At 40.9% G+C, this 20,595-nt stretch overlaps 1 protein-coding gene across 6 annotated transcripts in view; it reads left to right on the forward strand.

Moving 5' to 3' along the window:
• The window catches only part of CFAP61 (cilia and flagella associated protein 61), a 278,182-nt gene that overhangs the window by 206,373 nt on the left and 51,214 nt on the right, over nucleotides 1-20,595 (forward strand). For all 6 annotated transcript variants that reach the window (XR_008289225.1, XM_015071100.3, XM_027069482.2 and 3 more), the window contains 4 exons: nucleotides 2,297-2,589; nucleotides 9,296-9,623; nucleotides 10,988-11,079; nucleotides 18,586-18,791. Coding sequence is in view for 5 of the 6 variants with exons in the window: in XM_015071100.3 (XP_014926586.3) it covers nucleotides 2,297-2,589; nucleotides 9,296-9,623; nucleotides 10,988-11,079; nucleotides 18,586-18,791 (919 nt within the window). In the remaining variant the exon portion in view is untranslated. The remainder of the gene's footprint in view (nucleotides 1-2,296; nucleotides 2,590-9,295; nucleotides 9,624-10,987; nucleotides 11,080-18,585; nucleotides 18,792-20,595) is intronic.

The following is a 20,595-nucleotide window of genomic DNA, read 5'->3' on the forward strand; positions in this document are numbered from 1 at the left end:
ACATGTTTAGATGAAAATTTTAGATGGCATCATATAAGCATTTATTTATGATGCCCAATATAACTGATGGTTTTGGACTGTTGTTCAGCAAATATCCACACTGTTCCCTCTCCTACCCTGGGCAGAGTGTTTCCCACTCCTTTGACCACATGCATTGCTTTGGTCAACGGAACATTAGTGGATGTAATGCAAGGAGAGTCTTGAAGAGTGAGCAGTTGCTCTTGCCCTCCCATGCTCCTGCACTTCTCCATAAATAGAACATGCCTCAGGTATCTCTGTCCAACGAGGGTGCAAGACACTTGTGCAGGCACAATCCCAACCACAATGTGGAGCCGGACCCGCTGATACCAGCCCACCCGCAGATGTGTGAGCTGACCTACAACAATAGGCTGATTGTTGTTTGACACTAAGTTTTGGGGTGGTTTGTTATGTTGCATTATTGCAACTATTATGATAACCAAAGTCTCATATTGGGGGGGCGGATTTTGTTCCAAATTGAACTGTAGGCAAATCTATTTTGCAATTAGAATATCTATCAGTAAACATCTAATTTAAATACTAGAGATTTTATAAAATATATTACCTTTTGAAATGAAAAGCCTCATCCTCTTCAGCTGCCTATAGTCTGTGGGCAACCCTTGCTAGATAGTACCCAGCAGCATCGCATTGCCCTGGCTTCCCCGAAAGCCCATCTCACAGTATAGTTTCTACAAGCTAACATGAAAGAGACTGGAAAAATATTCAGCCCTGAATTGTGTGTGTGGGTGGGGGGGTGGGGGGGGGGGCTAAACACTTAAATTTGTTTCCCTGAAAATGAATGTTGTGTTGACATGCATATTTTAAAAGGGTGGAAGACCTCAAACCTGTGACAGTTTTAGGTTCAAGTTTTGGCTTTCCTGCCAGGCTGAGTCTTTGTTGTGCCAGACAGCTAGGATTCATGTTTCACAGCAGGTGGAAGCAAAATAATTTAAGCAAAATGTTGGCTCTTTCAGACAAGGAAAATGCAGCCCATAGAGGAATGTTGCATTAGAGCATCTGAATAGAGAGATGATCCTAGCCACAAAATTAGAGCATCCTAGTGAAGGCAGGAAGGACCCTGTCCGCTGGCCTCAGTGCCTTCTTTCCATTCCATATTTGAGCAACAGGAAGTATAGGAGAACTTTCTAGATGCTGTTACCATCAGAGAAGCAATCTGAAAGGTGTTCTAGTTCCTTTTTTCTTCCTAAGCAAATAAAACCAGCCATTACACCTTCTTTCAGTTTAGGATGGAAATAGATTTTTCCTTAATTTATGCAACGAAATTGAATAAAATACACTTACCATTTATTTTGCCTTGTAAAATTTCTCTTAATATCATTTCATAAACAGGAAAAAAAGAGAGATTCAATGAATCTATCATTTTGTCATAAAATTGTTACATGTTGCCTGAAAAGTGAGTCTATGGCAGTTCCTTTCTTTGTAAAAAAAAAAAAAAAAAAAAAAAAAAGAAAGGTAAAAATGCCAATTCAGTGTCAAAAATAGCATATACTAGATTTCACTCATTTGTTAGTTTGATCTTAAAACATGTCACATGTAATTATTTCTGTAGTATTTTTAAGAAATGTAAATAGCTTAGACTGTTACTGTCTAAATGCTTTTCCCCAGGGGAACTCTTTCAAGATTATATTGTGCTTTCATTCTTACCGACTGAACAACTTGCATTCCCTTTTGCTAGGTCTCGACCCATCTAAAAATCAGAATTTGAATCTTCATAAAATTATCCATTGAAAAGCAGAATGTTTTAGTCTTTAGTTCTCAGAAAAGGAAACAGTTTCCTTGAAATCAACCCAGTTCAACACTTAAATATTAAAATGTTTGTCCTAACTCGTCCATGATTTTTTTTTACCAGCGTCCTGCTCATCACTTAGGAAGAACTTGTAAATATCGCAAGCTTTATTATTACTTTTTTTCCTTAGTAAGTGTAGCGACTAGGGGAAAGAAAAAAAAAAAAACAAAAACAACAAGATAAAAGGTTTTATTCCAGATGGTTTCATTTAGCATAACTTCAACTTTCAAATTACAGGACCATAGATGAATGTCCTACTTCTGTGTTAAAAGTACTTGACTACTTTGTGGGATGTTTTGTGCCAATTCTTTACTAAATTATCTTGGTCGCCGTTGCTAGGAAACACCACTGACTTCCTGCAGCTGAAAAAAGGGGAAGGTTATAGGGAACAATTCGGTATTATTAGCATTAGACTAACAAGGTTTGGGTTGTTTTTTTAAACTGCATCTTAGCATTTGCCTCCTTTTCTAGGGAATGTCATTGTCTATGGGAATACAATTGACACTTACACCACAGTGGAGACGCTCTTAAACCTTGGTGTGAGGGGCGGCTACATCCACCTGGTGCAGCCCCCGCCCACCTCCACCATCACCTGCATCAACAACTACTCGGTGGAAAGAGCGGTGGAGGACGCGCTCAGAGCAGCGGGGGTTGCCATTTACCGCGACGCCCTCCTGGCTCAGTGGAACGATGGCCAGTTCCCAGACCCCATCCACAGCGCCTGCTTCACCACGCCCACCAAGCCTTTCAGACTCCCGTGCTCCGTAAGTAGATCCCTGTGAACTTCACTCACCACCTCCAGAGAGCCTTCACCTGCCACGGACTTGGGGTCTGAGAGATGACGGGTCGGGAATTCATAGCCACAGGTTTTGGGGTTTTTTTTAATGGCCAGATGCTCTATTGCTGAGGGTCAAGCCACCCCAAACTCAATGGCATATATTATTTTTCTCTCTCTGGGTCCTGGGATTTGAGTCTGTCCAGCTGGGCAGCTCTCACTTGAAGTCTCTCACGTGGCTGACGTCAGACTGGGGGTGGAGCTGGAGTCACGTTCAACCCTTCCTCTGACTTTAGATGCTAGATCATCTTCAGCTGCAATTTTGTCCAGAACACTTCACCTTGGAAGAGTGGCTTGGTTCTAAAACCGAATGAGAGAGAAAAGGAAAGAAAAAGAGAGAGAATGAGATACTGTATCATCTGCCCATATCCAAAGGGAGGGGAATTAAGCCCTGCCTCTTCATGGAAGGAGTGTCAAAGGTTCAGAGAGTGCTAACATGGACCAGGAGCTCACCATGTCCCAGGCTGCATGCTTGCAGTATCGTCCGTCACCTGGTCACAACAGGTCTGTAAGGAGAAGCATCCCCATTTTACAGATGAGAACACTCTGCCTCCAAGTCAGTGGTATGCTGGGCTCCCAACCAAGGTCAGAGGGCCCCAAAGTCTATCCTGCTGTTAACTTTTTAAGACTCTAGAAACAGCAGTAATGGGTTTCTCTCCCATGAACTAGAGACTTAGAAGACCTCTTTCTCCTATCTATCTATCTATCTATCTATCTATTATCTATCTAATTATCTATCTTTTGAGAGAAGGAGAACTTTTCTCTTAGGCTGTGTAATAGCTTGACTTACAACCCGTGTCCTCGGATTTGCCAGTTCAGGAGATTAGCAGAAGCTAGCAGGCAGGGAGATAGGGAAGGACCCAGTCAATCTAATAGAGAAGCAAGAGACCCCTCCTTACAAAGTGGAGGCTGAGTACAGTGTGAATATGGAGTATGTGATCAGTTGTGGTAAAGAATGCCACATTCTTGGGGGAAGTCTGTGAGGGGTCATAGCAATTCCTTACCTGAGAGTAGGGGATAGTCAGCCTAAGTCAGGGCTTCTGACCCAAGTACCCTTACAGGTAAATGATGGTGACCTTTATCCACCAACCCCCCCCACACACACACGCACCCACAGTCTGGATAGGATCTCAAAGCACAGAAGAGATTTCTCTGGAATCCCTCATTTTATCCTGATAATCTATGGAAATTTTGCATTCTGCTCCTTAATACATTCATTTATTCATTCATTCCACAAATTTTCGTTGAACACCTGCTAAGTCGTAGGCTCTGTCCTAAGTGTGAGGGACACAGCAGCGAAAAAGACAGGAAAAGTTAATTTTATTTTAATGTATGTCACATGTATGTTGCAATACCTATTTAGGTTAAGAAGAATCAAAATGTTTTCACTCAAAATTTCTCCCCAAAATGATGATCTTGGAAGATATGCCACGTTTATCTTGGGGAGCCACTGGAGGTAAACACATACCCTGCTTAGGAAGCAGGGATGTAAAAAAAGTCCCCAAATAAGCAACAGAATACAGGTTCTCTAGCAGCCCCCTCTGGCCTTTATTTCCCTATTGAGATCAAAATTGAAATTGTGGCAGAGACATTTTGCAAATACTCTCACCTGCTTTGTTCCAATACACCTTCCTGCTAAAACTTCATCCTAAAGCAGTCTGAGTTAGATAAAGCCTCCCACTTCCTCCACTGTGCTCTGCACCACAAGGAATGGCCTGTGCAAATAATATTTCCCAGCGCTGGTTGCTCACTGACCTTCATCTGTGCTTGGCCAACAATAGGTACTGGCAGAAGATTAGAAATAGCAAAAAGGAAGAAGTCAGAGCATTTCTCTACTCTACGGTCAGCTTTGAGTAGCATCGCTATCAAGCATTAGGAAATTTTGGTGGGGATGAATACATTCATTATTTTGACTGTGGTCACAGTATTGTGGGTTGAACTACATCCCCCCAGAAAGATATGGTCTTAATCCCTAGTACCTTTGAATGTGACCTTATTTGGAAATAGGATCTTTATAGATGTTATCAACTGAAGAGAAGGTCACAGTGGATCTGAGAGGGTGCTAAATGTAATGACTGGTGCCCGTCTATGGAGAGAAGGATTTGACTCAGAGGAGACACTTGGGGAAAGAGGCCATATGATGGTAGAGGCCAAGATTGAAGTGATGGCAGCAACCAGTCATGGAACAGAAAGGATCACTAGTAACTGCCAGGAGCTAGGAAGAGACAAGGAAGGAGTCTTCCCTAGAGCTTCAGAAGGAAGCACAGTCATGACAACACCATGACTTCAGACATGTCATCCCCAGAACTGTAAAAGAATAAATTTCTGTTGTTTTAAGCTACCCAGTTTGCAGTACTTTGTTACAGCAGGATGGGAAAACTAAACAAAAACAGATGGTATCATACTCAGAGCACCTGCTAAAACTAAAATTTTTATAACTGGAATCATACATTATGTACTAGTTTGTATTTGGCTTCTTTCACTCAGCATAATGGTATTGAGATTCATCCATATTATTCCCTGTATCAGTAGTTCATTCCTTTTTATCACTGAGTGGTATTCCATTGTATTTCTCTATCACATTTGGTTTATTTGTTCAATTGCTGTGCACATTCTTGTACACATCTTTGGGTAGACATATTTTCACTTCTCTTAGCTATCCACCCGAAGAATGGCTAGGTCATATGGTCAGTGAATGTTTACCTTTTTAAGAAGCTACCATACTGCCTTCTAAAGTAGCCATATCATTTCATATTTCTACCAGCAATGTATGAGAGTTTCAGTTATTCCGTAGTCTCTGCTAGCACTTGGTATTGTCAGTCCTTCTAATTTTAGCCATTCTGTTGGGTATGACATGATGTATCATTGTGTTTTTAATTTGGGATTTGCTGATGGTTAATGATGTTGGGCATCTTCTCATGTGATTATTGGCCATTGGTATATCTTCCTTTGTGCAGGATCTGAGCTATTATAAATGGCTTTTTAAAATTTTGTTTTCCAGCTGGTTGCTGCTTGTACTGTACATCAGTAATCTTTTACATTCTAGTTAGAGTTCATATTGTACCATCACATAAAATATAAAAACCTTGCAACTGTACAGGTACCTTCTTGCCACTTTCTGGACACGCTTTTCTGTTACACTTGTCATGGGTATTATATCTACACACGTTGAAAAACCAACAAAATTATAATTTTTGTTTTAAACAGAAAGAACTTAAGAAGAAAAATAGACTTTTATATTTACCCCGATATTTTCCAATTTTGTTGCTGCCTTCATTTCTGAAGATCCGATTTCCATCCAATTCAATTCCCTCTCATCCTGAACAACTTCCTATTGCACACACAGTTGCAGGTCTGCTGGCAATGGATTCTCTAGTTTTCCTCTATTTAAAAACACCAATCTCACAGTATAGTTACTAAAAGCTAACATGAAAGAGACTGGAAAAATAGTCAACCCTGAATTGTGTGGATATAGGATCCACTGGATATAGGATCATGGCCTAGAACATTGTTTTTTTTTTTTTTTCCTTTCAGCTCTTCAAAGATGTTTTTTCCATTGTCTTATGACATCCATGAGTTTTGGTTTTAAAAATCTGTCATCATTCAAACCATTGTTTCCCTGTACGTAGTGTGTCATTTTCCCCTGGATGCTTTCAAGATTTTTTCTTTATCTTCAGTTCCCAGAAGTTTGATGCTGTGGGGGTTCTGTGTTTATTTTGTATCAAAACATGTTTTTTCTTGAATTTATCTTGTTTGGGGTTCATTCACTGAGTTTCTTGAATCTATACACTTATAACTTTCACTAAATTTTGGCAAGATCTTGGCCATTAGTTCTTGCCTCCTTCTTTTCTCCTCTCCTCCTGGGTCTCCAGTCACACATCTGTTAGACTTTCTCTTGCTGCATGGGCCTTTAAGGCCCTATTCATTTGTTTCAATCTCTTTGTTTCTTCTCTCTATTCTTCACACTGAGTAATTGCTACTGATGTGACTTCAAGTTCACTGACTCTTTTCTCTACCATCTTTATTCTTCTGTTAGTGTATAAAATGACTATAGTCCATCCTCTTCCAAAAGCCACCAAAATAAGAAAATTACCCTCATGCTGGTCATTGTTCCAAGTTTTTACTGTCCTGCACCATCTATCTACTTTTAAATGCTCATCAGAATCCTTGGGTAATAGTTTTTGTACTTTGACCAGAGTTTATAGTTGTATCAGTGAAAGGATTAACCTGAAGGGATCACACCGTTACACTAGAAGCAGAACTCTCGAGTTGGATTTTGGACTCACATCAACACCTGGCTTCCTTCCGCCGGGTGGTAGTGCCTCCTGGGTGCCTACCAGATGGTCCAGTCTCCAGCCGGGTTTCTCCCTTTTCTACACAGCATTCATTATAATCTGAAATCCTCTGCCTGTCAGTGTGATGACTTTGTTGATGTCCATTTCTCAAATTAGATTATAAACTCCATGTTTATCTTCTTCACCAAGATATTGTATGAATGCATAATGAATGAGGTTTATCAGATCACTGACTCCCGATCTGCTAACCAAGGAGTTTTGCTCTCCATAATCAGAATTATAAATATAAGTAGTCTTAAATATTTATTCAACAACTTCAATGTGGCCAGATATTGCTACTTCATATTTTCATCCAGTATGTAATGCTAAGTTGGTATTACAAAAATGCATGAGTTGTACTTGAAATATTTGTAACTTAGAACACATGTTCCCATGAACTGTGTTAGATTTGCTTATTCAGTTTTCAGTCTGGTTCACAAACTCCTGTGAAATCCCAAGTGTAACAAAATTGTGAATTCCTACACCAAAAAAATATAAAATAATAATAATACTGCAGTACTAGTAATCTTTAAAACCTGGGAAAATAAGAAATAACATATTTAATATGCTACTCAATTAAAAGTAGGTTTAATTAAGAAAAATCTGGGTAGGTAGAAGAACTTTTTGGGGAATGCTGAAGGGGGCTTCTGAATATTTTCAAGGGCTCAAGAGGTTGATGGTACTTTTTCATGTATGATTTCAATTCAGATCAAACAGCTTTCCATATTTTTATATGAGTGGGAGATCTATTTTTATAATGATGGGAACAGAATGGAGGAGAGAGAGAAGAGTAGAGAGACAGAAAGATCCAGAGTCAGAGACTCAGAGAAATGTATTTTCCTGTGGTCACTAAGAATTATAAGACAGAATGAATTCTAAAGAGACTTGAAGCTGCCTGGGATAGGAGTAACTGGGATAGGTTAGATAGCTGAGTGAAGAAACAAGGAAAAGGGCAAAGGCCTGGTGGCTCCCTAAGGGAGAACAAAGGACATCACAGGGGTGATGGATCCAAGTCTGACACTGTCCAATAGAACTAATGGAAATGATCTGTATCTGTGTTGTCCAATATGGCAGCTACTAGCCACCTATAGCTTTTGGACATTTGAAATAGGTACTACAATTGAGGATCTGAATTTTTATTTTCTTTTAATTTTAATTAATTTAGATTTAAATGTGTATAGTCACATGTGACTAGTAGCTACTGAGGATCATTCATCATTCATGCACCATTCATGGGTGTAGGGAAGGGATATGTAAAGGAAGTATTCCTGGCCCCAGAGAGCTAATTTCTTTACCTAATGGGGCAAGTGAGGTACATAAAACAGGCATGTGAAGGAAGCAGGGAGTATGATGTCCATCACAATGATGAGGACCCATGTCATATGTTCATTTTGTAGCATGCTTTTAATAAGGTGGCAAATTATATTTAGGTTAAGATAAAAATGACTAAACTTACTATTTCAATGACAACTGAAGACTTAAAAACAACTAACTTGGACTGCCATAATGACTTTCAACATCACTGTTGAAGAAGATATCCAGATAATCACAAGAAAGCATTGAAATTTGGGCAGAGAATGGAGGAAGCATACAGGTCACATCTAAGGAGCATCATAGGTGTTTTGGGCCCTTCTATAGCACAGTGCCTGTCATAGGATAGGTATCCTGAAAATACTTACTGTCTTCCATGCCAGGGCAGGAAGGAATAAGGCAGGAGCCAAAACCTGGTAGATACTGATACTGATGGGGCTCTCATTCTCTGGGGCATCCTTCAGGGATGGGCTTTCTGGTGTAACAGGGCAGGAACAAGGCAATCTGAAGACTCAAGACTGGATTGGGGTGACCCCAAGAAGGAACCTGGAGAGACCTAAGTGTCAGACACAAGAAGAGGCAAATAGGAGGAGGCTGAGATAGAGCTATCTAAAATGTAGGTGAATGAGGGGTAAGTGGTATCTCTATGGATATAAACCATTTTACATGGAAAAAAATTATTTTTCTAATAGATACTCCATCACTTGGCATCCTTCTCTCCTTTGGATGTCTAGATTGAGTGATTACAAAAAGGAGTAACATTAGGTATCTTAATTTGTCCTTCATACCAAAAACAGATGCTCCTGTCTGTCTCTTTCTCTCTCTCTCTACTCACACACACACACCACACCATTATGACATTTTGGTAGATTTAGTGTTGTTGTTGTTTTGTATGCCCCAAAGATAAGGTGCTCTGGAGACTATTCACACTATTGAGAATGTAAAATGAAGAGTGATGACTAAGTAATAATGTGAGTGTTTGCTTTGTAGATGTTCTTTAGCTTCTGTGAGAAGAACGTGGATTATGAAACGTTTAAAGCACTCAATGATGCATGTCTTGTCTATGACGGCCGACTTGTGATTGATACTAATTTCCACACCAATGATATAGCCATCAGAGCTGCTGGCTCCCTCACCAAATTCTCCAATAAATATTACTCAAATGAGTGGACTCACAGCAGCTTTAATTCCAAAGAAATTGGCTTCCAGCTGGCAGCAGCCATGCTCAATCTTTTTGACCCAACCCTGGAGCCTGTGACTGAGCCACCGGCTGATCTTGACCGACTCATCCCCATGTACAAGGGAGCCAAGATCCAAGGTTTGTAGTAGGCCACCTTCTTCCCTCCAATTAAACCACCCATTGGATCTGGGTCAGTGCTCAGGGCTGCCCTGTATGTTTCTCTTAGGCTTGGTGAGGAGGCTCCTCTGTCCCTCAGTGGGTTTGCACAGAGATGGGGGAGGGCTCAGTCTCATTTTTAAGCATTTATTATGGACCTGGAATTATTATTGTGGTCCTTTTTATTTTGAGCATGTATTATGGACCACATCATAACTGTGGCTCCTATTTTACTGGTAAGGAAATTGAGACCGAGAATAATCATTAACTTGCCCAAAGGTCACTCACAACTGGTTAGTGGTGCAATACCCTGACATCTTGCCAAACCTTCATTCTCACTATAAGCTCAGAGATAAGGAGACCCTTCCAAGTATCCTTGGATAGAGGCCTTGGCCTCTTATCTGGATGGATAAACGAAACCATTCACAACTGTAAAATAGTTCACTTTTCATCCCCTAAGCCATATTGACCCCTGAGAAGATCATCATATGAGCAATACAGTATTTATGTTTGGGAGATGAGAGACATCTTTGAGAATAGTGTCTTTGAATGTTATGGACCTTCTACCACAAAAATGCACATATTTACAGAACTGTGTGTTCATTTCCAGGAGGTTGATGGACCCACCTTTAAAGACATCCATGGACCCCTAGGGTATCCATGGACCCTAATCCAGTAAATGGAATATGAGATAAAGAGACAAAGCCCTACATTCCAGTCCTTGTTATTTTCTACCTAATTAAATGGACTCTGATAGATCCTGCTCTGCTTCTCATTTTGGATGAAAACTTAGGAAAGGTGTGGCCATGGGGAAGGAAGAGAAGGGATGAGTGTCAGAGACTAAAGCTAGATCAAGCTCGTATTTATGGGACAAGCTAGAAATAGTAAGGATTTCTTAATGATAATTTTCTAAGTGTTGAGCAAGAACTTTGTTGATTTTCCTTAATAACATCCACTTTAATATTTTGAGTACATGTTGAAAGAGGACAAGGAATGGGAATACCACTTCATTACCATTTAAGGCCTCTCTAGGTCTTGGTCTAGCTTTGGCAGGCATAGGTTAGAGTGCCAAGGGTTATGGGAAATCACAGGATACACAGGATGAGCTTGGCACATCTTCCTGGAGCATTGGTGACTATATTATGGGTATAATGGCACATTCACATTGAGTTTTTAAATAATTTCAATCTCAGGGAATTTCTTACTAATAGTAGTACTTTAGTGGGATAGGTGAGTAGCATATACCATGGTAGGCATCTCTGTTTATCCTATGATACAAATATATAAACTATCACCACTGCATCAACAACTAAACTAAAATGTGCAAAACTTGCTGTTTCCTATAGGAGGCATTCTACCTGGGTCTTACCATTATCTGCATATTGCCAAACCTGCCATTCCAACTCCCTTAGAGGTACAAATGGCCCAGCCTAATTTTGTAAGTATTACTCTTGAATTTCATTTTACTTTCAAATATAAAAATTTATTTACAGGAGGTTGAAATTCTTTACTCAGAGTCTTTAGTATATTGTACTGGTTCATCAGAAAACCACCATGATAGCTGGCCCCCAAGATGGCCCCATTATTCTTGCTCCTTAGTATTCATGCCCTTGTGTGGTCCCCTCCCACACAGAATGTGGCTGACTTGTGTTGCCAGCAGAATATTGTGGGCATAACAGTGTGCGTGACTTCCAAGGCTAGGTCATAAAACATATTACAGCTCCAACTTGCGCCTTCCTGGATCACCTCCTACCATGTTGTATGGTCACCCAGGAAGTCCTTTGGAGAGGCTAATATGATAAGGAATTGAGGATTCCTGTACCAGTCATTAGCAGTTTGCCAGTCATGTGAGGGAGCTAGCTGCCTTGGATGTGGATCCTCTAGCCCCAGCCAAGGCTTCAGGTGAGGCAGCCCCAGCAGACATCTTGGCTACAAACTTATGAGATACCTTAATCCAGAGTCCCCTAGCTAAGCTATGCCTAATTTCTGACTCCCAAACACTGAAGTAATAAGTTTAGTATTGTTTTAAGGCATTACGTGTTTTTTTAATGGACTGTTTTTTAGAGCAGGTTTAGGTTCACAGCAAAACTGAGAAGAAAATAGCAAGATTTCCCATGTACCCCCTACCCCCATTTATATATAGCCTCTTCCATGATCAGCACTCCCCACCAGAGTGGTATATTTGTTATAGTGGAGGAACTTACACTGGCACTTCATTGGCTCCCAAAGTCCACAATTTACTTTAGAGTTCATTCATGGTGTTGTACATTCTGTGTGTTTGGGCAAATGTATAATGACATGTATCCACAATTACAGTATCATACAGAGTAGGTTCGTGGCTCTAAAATTCCTTCCTCTCTGCTCTGCCTATTCATCTGTCCCTCCCCACAACCCCCAGCAACCACTGATCTTTTCACTGTCTCCATAGTTTCCAGAATGTCATATAGTTGGAATCATACTGTATAATTTCAGATTGGCTCCTTTCACTTAGTAATGTGGATTGGTTTCCTTCGTGTCTTTTCATGGCTTGATAGTGAATTTCTTTTCAGTGCTAAAGAATATTCCATTGTCTGGGTGAACACAAATTATTCATTCACCTACTGAAGGACAGTTTGTTGCTGAATTTTGAGGTAACCTGTGATGCACCAATAGATAATTAACCACCTTTGTGGCAAATACATTGCTTAGGGTCCATCCAGACCCCATTGTTCTTCTGCCCTGCCTGAATTACACCGGAAGGGCCATCCAGGAGAAGCAGAAGCTGTGGGGTGGGACACCCCCTGGATTCAAAGTAACTGGAAAGGACGCTGTGTGGTTGGTCAGTTAGCAAGCTCCTCAGATTAGATCCTCTAGCAGATGGTCGCAAACTGGGTTATCATTTGGAGGTTTCCTTTCAGGTGTGTCATGTTTGCTTTTTTGTCAGTGAGGCAGATACTGCAAGTTGCCTATTTTCTTATCCTGAATATTTTTGAAAGCTAACAGTCTGATCAACTTTTTAAAATAAATATATTTCCCAGATTTCCTTGAGAATAGCATTAGCCATGTGGCAGGTTTTGGCCAATGAGTTGTAAGTAGAAGCTGTTGGAAAATTCCTCAAAGGGAGATGGACTCAAAATGGCACAGGCTATTCATTCCTCTCCTTTCTTCTTTCTGGAAATTGGAATCCCAACTCTCCCATGTACTTCCCATGGACTTTGAACAAGTCACCCAACTTCTCTGTATTTCACATATAAAGTAGGGATCACATATAAAGTAACAATACCTTTAAGGAACGAAACAGGTAACCAGTCAGGGGTGGATATTGTTGTTCATCATAGTTCCAGGTAAATAATGAAACTTGGTTTTTGCAGGGGAAGGATAGATGCCATATATTAAAATCTACTTCCCTTGGGCCTCTCCTAGATTCTTTTAGGTATGTCCCATATATGCAGTCTGATTCTAGATTTTCTTACAAACAAAGATGGGGTCATAGGGAATAGTGTTACAGTGTCTATTGCTGCATAAGAAAACTTAGCAACATGAAACAGCCATTTGATTCTGCTCACAGGTTCTGTGGGTCAGGAATTTGGACAGGACACAGCGGGAATGCCTTCTCTCTGCCCCATGGTGTCTGGGGCCTCAGCTGGGAAGACTAGAAGGATTCGTTGTGACTCAGTGGTTGGATCCTCTGAAGGCTTGTTGTACACCCCTGGGCTAGGCTGACTCAGTCACAGGGAGCACTGACCAGAGCATCATACCCAGCCCTGGTCACCTGGGCTTCCTCACAGCATGGCAGCCTCAGAGTAGTCAGACTTCTTACCTGATGGTTCAGGGCTCTGAGTATAAGTGTCTTCACTAGCAAGCTGGAAGCTGCAGTGCCTTTTATGACTCATCCTTGAAAGTCACACAGTGTCACTTCCCCACACCATCTGTTGGAGCAGTCACAGCCCACCGGGATTCAAGGAGAGAGGACATAGAGGTCATTTCTCCATGGGAAGAGTGTCAAGGCTATACTGCACATGATTATGTCATGTGGGGGATATTGTTGTGTCCATCTTTGGAAAATACAATCTGCCACCAGTGATGTGGGGCATTAGACAAATAGGATGAAGCCAGATGTTGTGTTCAAAGGCTGAGCACTTTGGCCATCATAGATAAATAACTGGAGCCAAATATTATGTTCAAAAGCTGGAAAATATTGGACTTGGTTTCAAACAGAACCAGATTCTTCAAGGACACTGTAATTTCCTACATGCAGCGTCATTTGTTTCTGAACCACTGGTTCTCTCTCTGAATAAAGTCAGAGGAGGTTTTTAATAAAAACCCCTTAAAAAGGCGTTTTTTTAGATAACGAGTTTTAATAAGAATGCAACTTAAATAGATTCTTTGGCTGGTGCTATGACAGTATTTGAACAGGACCCCTGACTTTAATTAACTATTTTGCCAGGTGGGCCTCCTTTTTAATTAGTACAGAAGATCTAAACAGATTTTTTCCATTTTATTCTCCAAGAAAAAAAATGTAGGATGGTTCCATGGCAATCTTTTGGGGTTGGAATTAATTTGATTAAGTAAAATTGTTGCCAAAATGGTCAGGCAGTCACCTAAATATAGCCAATTGATGGAGAAAGGAGCCCATTGAACAATATTTCACTTGAGAAACTGAATTGCCATTCCTACAATAAATGTCATGCAGATGAATTTTATCAGACTTTTATAGCACTCACTAATTAGAATATTTAAGTAAGAAGATACTTTAGTAATTCATGAGCTCTTTGAGAGGTAACCTGACAAAAAGAAGACATGGGACCCCTACATAATAAACTAATTTACGGATTCCAGTCCACATGCTTTGTTGGCTTATACACCATGGAATAAAGAAATTTGTCACAACAAATTCTGCCTTGGATACCATCAAATTTAAAATTGTGTGTTCATCATAAGAGCTGGGGACTTGATTTCTTGCACACCAAGTCTCATTACTCCTGTGTCTTCCATTTGGCATGAATTCCACAGCCATTTTCCAACCTTTGTCAAAATCATAAAGGAACTCAAAAGGATAATTGTATTCAGGAAAAAGGGAAGGGAGGAGGGGGACTACACCAGAACTAGTTTCCCCATCAGAGTCTTAAATTCAAGATCCACATTTCAAAAACAAAAACAAAAAAAAAGATCCACATTTCCTAACAATTCACTTACATAGTGAAAATAAAGGAAGCAACTAGACACATCCCACAGTGTTGGAAAGTGTATGAAATCATCATTACCTCAAGATCCTTTATGGGGTGGCAGGGATGGAAACTGCCTTAAGTCATCATTTGGTGGAGTGATTTTCTGTGATGGTAGACAGAGTCCTGGACTTCACCGGATTTTCCTGGTCTGTCAGTAACCATGACTAGGAATGACCTAAAATTTTTAGAGAAGTCTGCTTGGCCCTACAAGAGTAATTTATGTCTAAGAAACCCATCTGTGGGTGACTTATCTTTAATGTCAATGCAAAATATTTCGATGCATTCCACATTCCCAGAACGTTCCCCTGGTTATGCTAACACAGTGCCAAATCTCATTAAAATGGGCAAAATTACTTCCATAGCTGAGATTAACTATCTTAGCACAGTGTGGTCATTTTTTTTTCTCTACAGTGTGGCTGTTTTCTGTACTCTTTAAGCCCTCATAGCTATAATGTGCGGAAGCATACAGAAGCAACCCCCAGATTTTAATTCAATATTTAAATTTAAAAAATAAATAAAACTACCCCCCCCCCCAAACAGATACCATGACAACAAATCATTGAAAGCCATGCTGACTATATCGGTCTCCTGGAGCAGGCTGACCCCAGAGGGTACCCACTGCTCTCTCAGCCAGCAACCTGGCAGGGCTCCACAAAACCTTGTCAAGACACCACCAGCTAAGTTTCTGTGGCCCTCTTGTTGAAGTGCTCAGCCTTGGCCAAATCAGCACTCTTAAACACAGAGTCCTTGTGGGCGGAAGTGAAACCCCTTTGCAAAGTCAAAAATTTTGTCCGTCACATGAGCAGAACACAAGGTGTGTCCCTCGATGCCTGGTTTCCCTTCCTTAATCCCTCAGCTCAAAGAAATTTTAAAGAGAATGTAGAGGGGCTGAGACCTTGTGGGATTGTGGACTCTGCCCTCTAGTGAGCCCCAGGGAAACCTGATGCTAAATCTATGCCAGAGCTGTTGCCAGTGCCCCCACCCCCACTCTCCTAGACCCCCAGCCACCCTACTGCCAAGGTGAGAGAGTGACCCTTCCTCAGAGACTCACTCAGCTTTCCAAAAAGACATCCCTACTGACAAAGGGGCTTCCCACCCCTGCAGGTAGAAGAGGGGTGGCTAAGCCTAAAGCTTCTGGGGCCAAACTCAAATGGCCCTTGATCTTCAAAACACACATGGCAGGCACGTTCTTCACTGTCATAGCTGCATTGTGTATTTAATTCAGAAATAGCTTTTACTGTGATGGGCTGCCAGGTAAAATTGACCCTGTAATGTCACATGCTGCACCCTGGGAGGGTTCATTGCTCAGTCTGAGAAGTCAAGACTTGAGGAAACACACCTGACAGAAGAAAGACTATGGAGCTACCTATGGCTAGAGAAATACTTGTGGCAGGAGCAAAGGGGGTGGGAATGATCACATAAGGAGAGGGCAGTCTGCAGCCAGTGGCTCAGGCATGGCCTTTTCCAGACTCTTCTTGGGTCCAGACAAGCCCCACTCTTCCACACCAGACTCTTCCCTCCCTCCATCCATCCCCCTTTCCCTCCTTTCTTCTCCCTTGCTCCTTCTGCTTTGTTTCATTTCTCTCTCCATTTGTTCATCAGATGTCTGGTTCCTTACCACAACACAGCCACTGTAGTTAAAAATAACTTTTTATCATGTTAGAAGTGATAGTCATTTTTAAAAAATAGAAACTACAGATAGTTAAATGAGCATAAAGGTAAAAAATGACCCAGTCTCTCAACCATGGAAATTGACCATTTGAACACTTCGTTAAAGTGTTGATAGAAAACAAATAGAATGATACTGTGTATGTTTATAAAAATAGAATGATAAAATTGTGGTTTATATACACAATGGAATGCTATGTGGCAATGAGAAAGAATGAAATATGGCCTTTTGTAGCAACATGGATGGAACTGGAGAGTGTTATGCTAAGTGAAATAAGTCATACAGAGAAGGACAGATTCCATATGTTTTCACTCCTATGTGGATCCTGAGAAACTTAACAGAAGACCATGGGGGAGGGGAAGAAAAAAAATGGTTAGAGAGGGAGGGAATCAAAACATAAGAGACTCCTAAAAACTGAGAACAAACTGAGGGTTTATGGGGGATAGGAGGGAGGGGAGGGTGGGTGATGGGTATTGAGGGCACCTGTTGGGATGAGCGCTGGGTGTTTTATGGAAACCAATTTGACAATAAATTTCATAATAAAAAAAATTTTTTAAATAAGAAAATAAAAATAGAATAATACTGTGTAAGTTATAAAATATAACTTTTTATGCTACTGTAGCATCAAATGTACTGTGAACATATTTTTCTGATCTGAATTATAGTTTACTAATAATTTTTGTGGGATGTGTTGCATCCCATTTTGTGGATGTACCATTGTTTTGTTAGCTGATGCCTTCCATGTTGCTCTGGAGGTAGATTGCCTGTCTGTATCCATCCATCTCCTTGAGTGATGGACCATTTGCACCTCCCTTAAGGTGCCAACCCCAAACGCTTTCCAAAACTGTATCTGCTCTCTCCCAGACCCCCAAATACCCAGTTTCACACACATAATTGGTATTGGCCCAGAGTTCACCTGACATTCCTCACCTTGTGCCTTTTCTGCTGGCTGATTCCTCCCCAGGGCTTCACCATGTGATGCCCAAACACCCACAGGTTGTTTCGATTTATTTAAAAATTCAGTTAAGTCATGTGTCCTTGTTTAGACAGAATCCCCAGGAGATGTCCAGGACTAAGCAAATGTTTGGGATCAGTGTAGTCCAAATTGCCTTGGATTTCTAAAATGCCACATTGAAGTTCAGAGCAAAAGCTTAAATCTATATGCCCTCAGGAAAGCTTTATTGAATGTAACTGTGTACTAAGTTCAGAGTTTAAGGGCAAAGTGCAGGTTCAGCCACCACCAAAAGAACCCATATTTTTCCACTGAGGTTCTCTGGTTGCCTGAACTGGTGGGGAGCATGTCTCTGGTTGGTAGGTCAGTAGCCATTAAGGGCTGACATGCAAAAAATGGTTGTGACATGGGATTTATCTAGCGGCATCTCTCCTTTTCATCTGGGTTCATGCGGCAGTTTTAGCCAGCTTCTAGGGGGCATAACGCCATGAATCCATACCTTTGACAACTTACAAACTAACAAGTAGCCTGCAGAACAATTGCAGGTATACTTCCCATAAACTTGAACCTTCTTCTTGGGAACAGATATGACCAAACAGCTGAACCTCCCCAAAGCCAGCTTGCAAGGATTCACTTTTCACTTGTTTCTTTTGCTTACATCAACTATTAAAAAACCGAAATTCTTTCTGACCACTTTTGACTAGGAGGTTTTTCTCAAAATGGTGCTGTGAAAAAATTTGCAAAATGAGCAGTGTTCACACACCTCATAGAAGAGAATAAACCCAATTCCTTATACTAGCTGTGCGAGGTATTGAATAGTAGAGACTTGGTTGTAACCTAGCAACTGATTTTGAAACGGGGAACAATGCAATCGGAGTTTAAAATATCTGAGAAACATTTAGTCATTAAGTCCAAGTATGCAGTTTCTGACACAAGGTTAGCTTCTGTTGAGTTTAGTCAATATCTGTTACTATTATTTGCAATATGCAATAAGATGTAACCTGTCTGTTATATTTGAAAAATAAATTGCTATAATAAAGTTCCCCAAATCCAGAAATGTTTCTAATGTTGTTTTTCTGATTCCCCCCTTTGTCTCCCTGCCCCTACCCCTGCCAGGGTTCAGAAATAGTAACAGGCAATGCAAAAAATGGGACTTACTTCCGGATACATATTGACAAGTATAAAATGGTGGAAACCATTACGTGCCTTTCTAAAGAGCCTTTCCCCGTCTCCAACTACATACGCTTGTTTGGCCAGCATGAGCAACTTCTCAACAACCTGTGCGCTCGGTACGAAGACAAACTGATCCCAGATCTCTACAGGTAAGTTGGACATTACACTTTGCTAAGGAGAAATGCAAACATTTATAATGACTTGTGAATGAGGGATGTGTTTCTGGATGCACCAGAAAGCAAAACAGGAGCCCATGGGAGAAGCTAGAGTGGCAGAAATTTTATTCTAATATACCAAAGAATATCTGACCACTAGCATTGGACGGAGAGTAGAGGGTCCTATGGAGAAGTGCATGGACTCTTGATGCATCCACACATGGTCCCCATGGCCATGCACAGGCCTGGATCTCAGATGCATCCAAGCACAGCCTTCACACCACAGACAGGCCCAGATGAGATGATATTTGAGTGCCTTTCAACATTGGCCTGCCAAGAGTAATCAGAAATCAAAGGAGGTAGATTTGGGAGCAGGATATGGAAGCACTTGGTCCTGGTGGGATTTCCACAGCCATGGACAGGCCCTTCATGACCCCAACCATCTTCCTAGCACATGCTCAGGCAAAGGGGGAGGCTGTTTGCCTAAGATATTGTTATGGGAACTCACACTGTGGAATGGTTAGATTGGGTGATCTGTGCCTCTGTCTTTTCAAATGCGAAGATACTTTTTCATTCTATACCTCTGGGAATGCTAGAATTTTAGAGTAGAAAGCTACTGCTGGATATAGTCTATTGGTTAGAAAGGTTAGGAAAACTTACTTCTTTACACAAAACAAGACGATGATAGACCCAGTGCCAGGTACAGATGTAGGACATAAGTCATAGAATTCCAGGGTCCTCAATACCCATGGGCATGACTGCTAGGATCAAAGGTAATCTCTCTTTCCTCCTAAAGATATTTTTAAATTGTAGAATACATCATACAAACAAAAAAGTATATAAAACATGTATGTACACTTTAAGGGATAATAGTACTAGAATTCTATGTTAATAATTCCTTCATTAATAATTCCTTACTTCAGAATGTTAGAAGCCCTCTCTCATCACATCCATTCTGTGTCCTTGGAGTAACAACTATCCTGACATTTGGTTAATCATTCCCTTTCTTTCCTGTAAAGCAAGGATCAGCAAACTTTCTCTATAAAGGGCCAAGTAGTAAATATTTTCAGCTCTGTGAGCCATACAGCCTCATCACAAGTACTCAACTCTGCTGCTGTAGTGTGAAAGCAGCCACAGACAAAACGTAAACAAATGGATGTGGCTGTGTCCCAATAAAACTCCATACCAAAGCAAGGGCCAGGCCAACCCTTGTTTTAAAGGTGTACCACATATATATGACTTCCAAATAATAAATTAATTTGTTTTGCTTACTTTTAAATCGATTCCGTGGCCAACTAGAGAAAGTCAACACTCCATGGAGCACCATTTCTGAGGCCCATTCATGTGATGTATGGAGCTGGAGTCCATTTGTTTTCCCTGCTGTATAATACTCCCTTATACAACTGTCCTAGTTCATTCATCTGTTGATTGATTGATATTTAAATTGTTCCCAGCTTGGTACCATTACTAACAATGCCGTGGGCATTTTGGGCACACCTCATGTGTGAGAACTTCTCTTGGGTGTACTAGATAGTGCTGAAATTTTCCCCAAATTGGTTGTATGTACTTAAACTCCCTCCAGTCTTGTCAGTCTGTGGCACTGTTAGACTTTAAAATGTGGCCTTCATGGGGCACCTGAGTGGCTCAGTCGGGTTTAGTATCCAACTCTTGGTTTCAGTTCAGGTCATGATCTCAGGGTCGTTGAGTTTGAGCCCCATGTCAGGCTCCACACTGACAGAGCCAGGCCTGCTTGGAATTCTCTCTTTCCCTCTCTCTCGGCCCCTCCCCCATTCATGCC

This window comes from Acinonyx jubatus, chromosome A3 (assembly GCF_027475565.1).
Source record: "Acinonyx jubatus isolate Ajub_Pintada_27869175 chromosome A3, VMU_Ajub_asm_v1.0, whole genome shotgun sequence".
NCBI lineage: Eukaryota > Metazoa > Chordata > Mammalia > Carnivora > Felidae > Acinonyx > Acinonyx jubatus.